Source organism: Perna viridis, chromosome 6 (genome assembly GCF_037379345.1).
Source record: "Perna viridis isolate PV_CMFRI_1.1 ecotype Kerala chromosome 6, ASM3737934v1, whole genome shotgun sequence".
NCBI classification, from domain to species: Eukaryota; Metazoa; Mollusca; class Bivalvia; order Mytilida; family Mytilidae; genus Perna; species Perna viridis.
In genome coordinates this window covers 37,331,169-37,342,901 of record NC_142450.1, presented here as the reverse complement: position 1 = coordinate 37,342,901, position 11,733 = coordinate 37,331,169, and the positions used below count along the sequence as shown (strand labels likewise).

General features: G+C 32.0%; 1 protein-coding gene across 6 annotated transcripts in view; it reads left to right on the top strand.

Moving 5' to 3' along the window:
- Positions 1–11,583, top strand: part of LOC148614803 (tumor necrosis factor alpha-induced protein 3-like) — a 42,284-nt gene extending 30,701 nt beyond the window's left edge. For 4 of the 6 annotated variants that reach the window (XM_088589184.1, XM_088589185.1, XM_088589186.1 and 1 more), the window contains 5 exons: positions 1,322–1,639; positions 2,155–2,351; positions 5,220–7,065; positions 8,466–8,576; positions 9,117–11,583. In XM_088589184.1, coding sequence (XP_088445310.1) covers positions 1,339–1,639; positions 2,155–2,351; positions 5,220–7,065; positions 8,466–8,576; positions 9,117–9,712 — 3,051 coding nt within the window. In that variant the 5' untranslated portion in view covers positions 1,322–1,338 and the 3' untranslated portion in view covers positions 9,713–11,583. The remainder of the gene's footprint in view (positions 1–1,321; positions 1,640–2,154; positions 2,352–5,219; positions 7,066–8,465; positions 8,577–9,116) is intronic. The other 2 variants (XM_088589188.1, XM_088589187.1) reach the window with 1 other exon arrangement.
- Positions 11,584–11,733: the final 150 nt, after the last annotated feature.

The following is an 11,733-nucleotide window of genomic DNA, read 5'->3' as shown; positions in this document are numbered from 1 at the left end:
AATTTATTCATATAGTTCTGTTCCTAAATGTATAATGCAGTACCTTAAGGTACAATTTCAATTAATATCTTCACCTCACGACTTTCTTTATTGTCGTCTTTTTTTACATAGAATATTTAAAGTATTGCATAAAGTAGTATTTCCATGAACCAATTAACTATCAATACATTGTTTAGTTAATAACAAGTCTTATTTTAAAACTAAAATATTTAAGCGTGAGGCTCTGTAGAAAATGCTTTATCATTACTAGAAAGTAATGTCCTTATGGCAGAATATTTTTCTTACATGTATGTGAGCATGGCATCAAAATAATTATATATAAACCCAATATGTATTTGAAATAAAGTGGAATATGAACTAAAACAACCAAAAAACAGAAATGAGTTTTATTATAATTTTCACCTGAGCAACTATCAATACAATTGTGATGCAATTAGTCATTTGATTACACATGAACAGAGTCTATTGTTTTGTTCCTTATTTGGTCTGAGAGGTGTAAGGTACATTCTTAAATACATCATAATTTTAGTGGTCTCAACATGTTTAATACCTCACCAATGCAGTGAAGACTAAGCAAAATAAAAAATAGCCTCTGAACACATCAATATAATCTGAGACTATACAATGTACATGTACATTACATGTATATAAGGGAACCATACATACCAAATGTTCGTCATGCACTGGTTGTGGTTCTTTCAAAAATGTTTTACTCAGACAATAATATCTATAGTTTTGTTGCATAAAAGACAAAAATAATAGAAATATTTTTTTTTCTAATTTGAATTTGCTGATTTGCTTTTTAACATACCAGTAATAAAGAATAGAACTTTATCATTTCATATATTTTCTTACTACGGTAATAGTGAAGAATAATGAAAATTGATTGAGAAATAACTTTATGAAAAAAATGTGATTTGCATAGAAATAAAAGGAAAATTTACAAGTGACAGAATACTTTTGGCACAATTCTGTTAGTGTATTGTTTGCACTGGTTCAAAAATACTTAAACTTGATATAAAGATATATCAGATGACTGTTAAGACAGGCTATTGGTTTATTCAGGGCTTGCTTTAGATGGGTTTCATTGAAGGCCAGTTGGTCTTACACATTTATGTCTTAACAGAGCTGTTGTTTAAAGTATTGTTACATATTGTGTTATACAGTCCAACAACAGCAACTACTTTACATTCATATCTACTTTGCTCTTGATTGTGGTAGCTTCTTCTCACAGATAAAATTAATGGCTGGTAAATGGTTTTGAGTGCTAAGTATCATTGCACTGAACAACCTTATTATCAAATTAATATATTTCTTACAGAATTGTTGCTAGAAAGTATGAGTGATGTTGTTCCACCATTCAAAAAGAATTTCTCTGACTGCAGTCCTCACATGGCTAAATCCTTGCAAGAGTCAATTCAAAATGATATTGATACATCAGAAAGAAATAAAACATTTTGTTTAAGATGTTACCATGTATATAGTATAACATTGCCAGACCTGTCATTATATCCTGAAGGGTTTCGCCACTTCTATTTGATGAACATTGTTGATGCAGACATTCGCCAGGACCTTCAGGACAATAAAATTATAAACTGGTGTAGAACTGCAAAAACTTTATACCCTCTTAAAACAAAAGGTGAGATTACTTATATGACTCTGAAAATGTAGATTTTCATTTAAAGACAATCTTTTTCTTCGATGACTATCAAGTGGAACCTTGCGATATAATTATCAATTTCTATAACAAATATGTCTTCAATTTTGAGGCTTCTTTAAAATTCAGTTGTTTGCAAGGGCATAAAGAAAGACAAAATCTGTGTTGTTATATGAAACATTTTTGAATTTTGTAAATCAAAAATGTGTAAACATCCCATGATAGTATTATATAAAGCCTCTTAATGAAATGAAGTTATAGTTGTTTGGCATAGTAGGAAGACTTGATTAGATATTTAAAATAGATACCTTGACAACTCTAAGAGACTAAAAAACATTCTGGCCTTGTGTTTTGTCAAAAATAAAATGTATTAGTGGGCATCTGGATTGGTATATTAAAGTAACAAAGATGTAGAAAAGGAACTTATAAAGGAAATCTAAATGTAGATAAAATAACAGAATTTCCTAAGACACTTGTACATTAACATTGTATTGTAGGTGATGGCAATTGTCTATTGCATGCGGTCAGTCTGTGTATGTGGGGACTGGAAGATGATCTCTTGTTATTGAGGAGGTTGTTGTATGTAACTTTAGTTCAAGATACTCAGAAAAATTTCAAGCGTAGGTGGTTGCTACGACAAAGGAGATTGAACCAAGAAAGACCATCTGGGTTTAGTACCCTTTTAGATTCTAATGTAAGTCATACCTAAAGACATAATATTTTCAATTAATGTTTATTATATACACTTTAAAGAAGTATAAGGATTACATAAAAAGGGAAAGGTCCAATGGGGAAGATCTTGAATGCATGTTTTTGAGTTTACAATACAGTTTCTGTTGTATACAAATTGAAATTATTAAGCTGTCAAATTGATAATTGTTGGTAAATTTAATAGAGCATTTTGGTAAATGATCTTTTGTTAGCATTGAGTGAATGTATCAGCTATTGAAGAAGATCATTAATTGAGCATTTTGGTAAATGATTTTTTGTTAGCATTGAGTGAATGTATCAGCTATTGAAGAAGATCATTAATTGAGCATTTTGGTAAATGATCTTTCGTTAGCATTGAGTGAATGTATCAGCTATTGAAGAAGATCATTAATTGAGCATTTTGGTAAATGATCTTTTGTAAGCATTGAGTGAATGTATCAGCTATTGAAGAAGATCATTAATTGAGCATTTTGGTAAATGATCTTTTGTTAGCATTGAGTGAATGTATCAGCTATTGAAGAAGATCATTAATTGAGCATTTTGGTAAATGATCTTTTGTTAGCATTGAGTGAATGTATCAGCTATTGAAGAAGATCATTAATTGAGCATTTTGGTAAATGATCTTTTGTTAGCATTGAGTGAATGTATCAGCTATTGAAGAAGATCATTAATTGAGCATTTTGGTAAATGATCTTTTGTAAGCATTGAGTGAATGTATCAGCTATTGAAGAAGATCATTAATTGAGCATTTTGGTAAATGATCTTTTGTTAGCATTGAGTGAATGTATCAGCTATTGAAGAAGATCATTTATTGATCATTTTGGTAAATGATCTTTTGTAAGCATTGAGTGAATGTATCAGCTATTGAAGAAGATCATTTATTGATCATTTTGGTAAATGATCTTTTGTAAGCATTGAGTGAATGTATCTGCTATTGAAGAAGATCATTAATTGAGCATTTTAGTAAATGATCTTTTGTTAGCATTGAGTGAATGTATCAGCTATTGAAGAAGATCATTAATTGAGCATTTTGGTAAATGATCTTTTGTAAGCATTGAGTGAATGTATCAGCTATTGAAGAAGATCATTAATTGAGCATTTTGGTAAATGATCTTTTGTAAGCATTGAGTGAATGTATCAGCTATTGAAGAAGATCATTAATTGAGCATTTTGGTAAATGATCTTTTGTTAGCATTGAGTGAATGTATCAGCTATTGAAGAAGATCATTAATAGTTGGAGGTATATTTTGTTGGTGTTGTTAGTATGATAAGGGCCTCACCACAAAAAGTGGTGGACACCCTAAATATAGTGATTGGTCTGTCCATTTGTTCAACCATGGGTCTGTTCATAACAAGTTATTTCTGGTCTGTAATTTTGTTGTCATTTGATATTTGGTCTGTTTTGTTGACAACCTTAAGTCAATGTGTCACATTCCAGGATTGGTGACATAGACTTTTAGGTCAAATTTAATATAACATGTTGTCCAGGCTGTAACCTTTTTGTCATTTTAGATAGACTGTTGATATTTTGCATGTTGAAAGACAATGCAACACATACTAGGGTTGCTGACTCTTGGCTTTCAAATTTGACTTTGAAGTCAAATTGCATTTTTTTTGGTGCTTTTTTGGTTGCAATAAGTCCTAATATCTGGACTAACTTCTTGTTTTTAATAATAGGTTCTTGAAACATAGCATATGGGTTTCCATCAGGCATTTATAACAACTTTTCACTAGAATTTATTTGCAGCAGTGCCAACACAGGTGGCTTACATCTAATAATATCTAGCTATTATAAATTTATAAATAAATGTCAAAGTTTGAAACTTAGACCAAACATTTGCCACCAACATGTCCAATATCCTTAAATGCGCATTATTGATTTTTATTAATTTTTCACTTAAAATTTTTACACTTAGCAAATGTTTTCACCCCTCATATGTTGCTTCACAATGCTTCCAAATTTGCAATTTTGTTCTTTGTGATATTTTATACCAGGAATACAATAAAGATATAGTTTGTAGTTGGTCGACTTAAATCAATAACTGTCTGTAAAATTAGATTCTAGATTGAAACTTCCTTGTTAGGCTTATTCGATCATTAAGCTTTTGTAATTTACTTCCTTATCCTCTGTGACAATATAAAATGTTAGTTTTGTTTCAAATGACCTTCCCTTTGAGTTAGCACTCTATATGGACATTGATACTATTGTTTACATGCCCTCATTGAAATCTGCCTCACAAAGATCACAAAGACAAGTGTTGTAACTACTGATACAAAATTATCCAATGCTAATATACAAGGAAAATTAAACCATTGAGTTTCCTTGGTATAAGGATTGTGTTTTGTACTAAACAGGCAAAAGGTTTTTTTTATTTAAAAGTTTTCAGAATATTTCATTCCCTTAAACTGATATTGGAACTTTTAATGAACAGTCTGATATATAGTAATGTGGTAATAAACAGTATGATAATTATTTGTAGTCCATAAATACTTATTGGATACCTGTATTGTGTACCATGTAAGGGATTAATTTACTTAATTCTACTTTGAATGTGATTAAATTTTGAATTTTAAAAAATGGCAGTTTCGAATTCAGGATGAGATAATTCAAGGAAAACTATAAACAACAAAAAAAACATTAAAAAAAAACAATGTATGATGAATGAAAATACTTAGGCACCACAGGAATTAGCAACCCAAAAAAATAGGAATAATTCCAGATGAAATTCATAGCCCTTGAAAATTGAAATTTCTGGTACCCATTTGTATATGTCATAAATTCTTGTTACTAGAGTTGTTTTAGAGAAAATGATGATCATAATGGTTTCTAATTTTTTATTTTGTGTTTCAGGAATCAGAGAGAGAGTGGGAGACAATAACAAATTCTGCTATTGACCAGGAGCAGACAGGGACATTCCTTCCCTATGATACACTTGAGGCCGTACATTTGTATGTGTTATGTAACATTTTAAGACGCCCAATAATTGTTCTTGCTAATAAAACTGTAAGATCAGTGTATGGAAACCAAATTCAAGAGTGTAATTTGTCTGGAATTTATTTGCCATTAGAATGGAAGAGTGAGGAGGTTTACCACTCTCCAATTATATTAGGATACAGTATGAACCATTTTGTACCCCTTGTCACAAAATCTTCTGATAATGAGAGAGATAAGGAATTATTTGTGCCGCTTGTACTACCTGATTTCACACCATTAATAGTTCAGTTTTTGACACCAGATGAGGAACATATAGTTCAGGATTTGATTAAGATGTATTTAAAGACTAAATCTGTACCAATGACCACTCAAGACTCTGTATTACAAATTCCAGTTGCCAAGATAGAGCCACAGACAATACAAGATCATCATAATTTAGTTCAAGACCATCTTTCTGAGTGTTTACAGATATATGGTTACTGGTCAAAACAGCCATCCCAAATAACACATTCATCTCCTCCCGTGTTCGTTAATGATGAAGTGCGGTGGGTGAACCAAGCAACAGGATCAATAACTTGTGCTAATAAATGTCTTAATGAGGGATGTGAAATGACTGGCACCCCATCGATAGCAGGATTTTGCTATAAATGTTTCGGTGATTATACAAAAGAATATAAGAGGAATGAAGAAAACCAAGCAGCACTTGTTCGATTCAATGCACCTCCAACTGCACCGCCAGCATCAATGCCATCACAAGTTTATGAAATGTCCATGATGGAAGAACAATGCCGAAATAAATGTGGAAACAGAGCATCGACAAAAACATTTCCTTATTGTCATGAGTGCCTGCCAAGGGAAGCTCATCATCATCCACCACTAAGTTTTCCTCCCCTGTCTTTACAGGAGACTAGAAACAAGACTGAAGATCCTATAGATGACTTGTCATTATTTGGTGGTGGTCAATCAAGGCCACATTCAGGAGGTATGCATACTCCTGTCAGGTTAGATAACTCCTTCAATAGGCTTCAGGCTGGACAATTCAGAGAATGTGGAACTCCAAATTGTAAACAAAATTGTTTGACTTTACAAGCTAACAAATGCGCAAAATGTTTTGTCACAACAGGACACACAGACTTTCAAAATGAAGGCAGTCATGTATCAAGACTAAATGAATCTGGTAGAAGTGGACCCTCATCTCAGACTTATGTCTTAAATGATTTAAATGGTATTTGTAATCCTCCAGGTTTAAGGTCTTTTAACCCAGATGACTTAACTTGTAAAACACCAAACTGTCAAAAACTACCACATTTTTATTTAGAAGGTTTTTGCAGTGAATGTGCCAATAAGAAAAGACTACATAAGCCACCAATCTCCGTCAGAACTGCTGATCATCGAGAAGATAAAGTCATACAGACATCTATGTTGCCAACTACTCCCGAAGGTAGAAATATTTGCTTTACTCCTGGATGTCTTTCACCTATTGAAACAGGAGGACTTTGCCATTCTTGTGCTATTGCCTCAAAGCGACGTAGTGACCCAATGGAAGCTGAAAATTTAGAGGAGTCTGCAACTCCTTGTCATATGCCGGCTGCAGAAGAAGTAAACCCTGTAATAACAAGCCACAAGGACAAAATTAAATGTGCTTCACCTCTTTGTGAAAACTTGATCTATCCACCAAGCAAGATGTGTGAGGAGTGTACAACTATACTGTCCGAAGCTCATGCAAGAAGTAGGTCAACAGAACACAGGCGGCTGTCACCAGGTATCTATTCTTGGTGCATGCCGTGTAGTATAACTTACCTAATTACACTGCAATTTCTACTTTCATTTTACAAACTGAAAGTGAACCATATTTTACCACATTTCAAACACAGTGTTATGTCAACAATTTATTGAATATTGTACTTGATGCTGTGCATAATGTTGACTTACAAGCATCCATTTTTTTAGTTTTTAGTTTTCAACCATTAAATAGAGGATATTTTGCTTGATTTTGATTATTTGAAATTGAATGACAAGAAAAAATTTGAATGTTCACCTTGAAATTGCAATGATAATGGTAAGCTGTGTTGCCTGTTCATATATTTCCTTATAGAATTTGCCATTTTCTCCCACTTTTCCATCATGTGGAAAGACATAGTGTATCTTGTAGTCATGAAAGCAGAAACATAAAATGTTATAGAATATAACGAGAATACATATGTCAAAGGGACAAAAACTCAAACAGGATGAAAATGTCAGAAAACATGATTCCTTTGTAAATTATAAAAAAGTTTACTTAGAAGAAATTCTTCTAAGAGCTGAGTGAAAAGATTGACAACAGTTAATTATACAAAATTCTATTTAAACTTAAAACAATGGGGCAAAATTCTAAACTGCATGACACAGTACCTGTCAATATTTAGCAAGGCTTACTTGTATTGCTTTTTGAACAGATACATCATGGCAGGGAGTGATATTTGCAAAAAATAACTATGGAGGGCAATTTGATGCTTGAGTCTGGTATTATTCCTTAATTCCCCTCCTTGCCATGATATGTCTGTTTACATACAGCAAATATCTATTTAAAGTTTCATTCTTTCAGGATCTTTTTCATTCTGTTATTCATTTGCCCGCCGCTGTTTTTTTTTTTCTATTTATTTTTTTTTTTTTTGACTAATTAACCAATTCTCACTTTTGTTTTTTCGAAGTCAATAAATCATTGTACATTACTTTGAATGATGAAACAAAACTTTTGGCGGGATGGGGCTCGTGAGGGTAAAAAGGCATATGAGTTAAGCTAATACCATGGCTATGACGGGAAAAAGGCATACTGTTTATGCATATACCCCAGCAGCTGTAAAAATGACTGAAATAATTAAGGGGGTTTTTAACATCCTTGACTACCTTGTCAGGTCTCGCACAGATGGCCCAATTTGGTGGGCTTTAAATAATTTTGCTATTTATTTAAATCGAAATCTTTAAAATATGTCTTAAATACACTTTTTATCAACCAATAAGAAATCAGGATTTTTATATAAGGTATAATTATAAAATAATGCTTCCTAAAAAAAAAATGTTTGCTACCAAACTTTAGACTGTCAATACTTATTTTTCCATGTTAAATGTAAATATGGTTCTTGGTATGTTCTGCTTTTAATTAAGTCTTTTGAATTTTCAAAGTTCAACATGGACTCAGCTATTCTCCTTCAAGACAGAGATGTAAATCTAGTGGATGCCAATACTATGGTGACCCAAGAACATATGGATATTGTTCAAAGTGCTATGAAAAAGGTATTAAACACTTTAAAAATGGTGCAATTTTTTTGAAACTTTACTCAAGTAAGTTCATGCACTGAAATAGCATATCTGAAAATTTGAATTAATGTCTTTTAACATAAGCTTTTGCTAAAGGATATTACACCTTTAAACTTTAAGATAACTTTGTCTTTCTTGCCACAAATTTATCTGTTTAGGATAACATATACAGCATGAATAATTGGTTCTTAATTTGAAGTACAGAACTATTACGGCAACTGTGTTATTGTTTTCTAGAAATCAATTTCAATTACCAAATATAAAGTGAACTATAAATTTTAATCATAATAAAACATTGATTGAATCTTCATCCAAATCAAAAGGTTTCTGATGTGATTGTATTCTTCAGTATTTTTTAATTGAATTCTACATTTTCCACACTTTCATCTTTTTATGTGACTGTAAAAACTTTGTTGTACGTATAATGTGTCAATACTTGGCTTTGCGGTATATCAAACTGCACCCTGTAAAGCATTTTTTAAGTCTTAGAAAATAATTTTCTTACTCATTTTTAAGATAAAAAAGACAAAATGAGGCCACTGCGACAACAGTCTGTGAAAGGACAAATTTGTGTTGAACCAGGATGCGATAAATATGGTGACGAAAGAATGAACTATCGGTGTACATTCCATTATAATGTTTACCATGGATTATATGCTAATGGCATAGAGACTTCAAACAGACCTACGAGTACCCAGCCTTCTAATATCAGTAGGACAGCTCCTGTTGTGTCCAATAGAACTACTCAGGCTAGTTATAGTACTGGACTACCAGGAGCCAGAATGTTAGGAAGTCATACTGCACCACATCCTATGATACCGTCACAGGTTGAGAATTACAACGTTCCTGAAAGAGAACCAATGAACAATTTATCAAGACCTACCAGCTCTACTGCTGGAGTGGAGCAGAAATACAACCAGGCCATGTCAAAGGTCGAAAGAGAACGTAGAAGTATACAAACGTGTAAAACTCAGAATTGCAGTAACTATGGAAACAGTCAGAAGGAAGGATACTGTAATAGCTGTTATACAGAAATTCAGAAACAAAGAGTAAAGATGGGTAATAATGGAAGTGGTCCCAGTCCACAGTATGGGGATAGTTATTGTTGCTAAAGTTTTTTTACTGGACTACCGGTACATTAAAATTTTGTGATAGTTTTACATACGTATATATCTTTACTGTTTTTTTTTATTTTTAATACACAGTCAGTTATTTGTAATGAACTTTATTTATTCTTTTATCTTATTAATTACATTCACTAAAAAGTTTTCTTCAAATAAATTTTCCTGATCACACTCTTTATATTCTAAAACTGATTAACTTTCACCTTTATTAAATCTTGAGAAGCAATGGTTGATATCACCAAAACCATAGCTGTATTATTAATAAATCATTTTGTAGGTGCAGTGTAATTATTACTTACATTTAATTTTACTCTTTTACATTTTGTGGACCATAATCAAGGGAATCTTACACTATAGCTTGTTGATGTTTAAACCTTCATCTCATTATGGTAAATATAATTATCCTCTTATAACAATGCAAAAATCTGTACATGTTCTGGAAATGGTAGGAGAATTAAAGTTGAATGTTTTGCAAATATTTGTTATTGATAAACAGTGTCAGACTTGTAGCTTCTGTCTTCTTATAACTGTCAGTTTTTAATTTTTTTGATGTTTTCTACTAGTTAGAGAAAAAATTTTCCTTTATGATTTGTTTGTTTCTTGAGTTTTGATTGTTCAGAAAATATTGTGATATTGTTATTCTCGTATAACTAACTTCAGGCAGTTTATGTACAAAACTGTCGAACATGTATAACCTATCTATATGCTAAGTCAGGTTGTATTAAAAAAATTAAGTTTGCCTGTAGAGAACCTACCATTCATATAGCACAAAACAACACGAACAAAATTATTATAGGATTAAACAGCTATTTTCGGTCATTCATGTAATGTTTTGGAGTGGAGAGATCCGTTCATACATCCATGAACGACCGAAATATAGCTGTTTATTCCTTATAATTCCGTCCCGACAGTTGGTAAATTTTTTTTAAATGCATTGACCCGGTAAATGTAAAACCTGGTTCTGGGACCATTTAATTTTGGGGCGAATTTACTTGTAGTTAGATTTTAAGCAATAATAAGTTTCTTTCCCAAGCTGAAAATTACTCTCTGTAAACAAACTGTACCTGTAAGACCAATGTGGATGTAATAAACTATTCTTACGGCTATATTATGCCGTTTATTTCTTTGCCACACTCTTTTGAACTACATGGCCACTATATTAGTTTCAAGTTGACTGGCATTTATGCATGTATGATTGATCTGGCAAAGATGTCCTCTACCAATCAAAAACGGCTATAAGCATGAAGAATCTTATGATATGATTAAAATTATACAGCTGTAAATTAGATGAAACCGATTAAGTGGAGAGTTCATAATTAACTGAAAACTTCAAAGGAACCATAGGATACTATATAAGAAGCTGGACCATCCCGTTATATTACATGATCTTTTCAAATCATATTCTTTTAAAAATCACCTTATGGGAATGTTATTTGATTTCATTGTTGTAAAACCACTCAACCAAACTGTTTCAATTTTAACACAATGCTCTTGGATATAAAATACATGTCAAGCTTAAATGTGGAATATATTGTATCTACTGTTCAGGGGTTTTTGGTCATCCTTTTCTTTCACTGAATTTTTGAATGTCAGGTACCCTGGTATCTATAGTAACCAGACTGACTTTACATTTTTCAGGTTGACATTCTGATAAAATACCGGGTAGGAAATCCACTCGAATTCTAGCCAGTCCTGAATACCAATTTTCAATATGTTTACTAGATGGCTGTATAGATTTTTGCTAAAATCCCTTTTGACAATGTGTTACATACCTTGATGATTTGAAATGACCTTGATATTGGAAATATTACATGTTATTTACTTGTATATTCTTAATGTAAAATAAAATTATAGAATTATTTCATCAGATAGATTACAGGTAGCTTCTACTGATAAAAATATCTTTTGCTGTGAATTAATGCAAGGTGAACCAGTTGTCACGATTTACACCTGTGTCACACAAGAAAATGCATATCAAATTTCAAATCATTCCCATTAAAGGAAGCAGA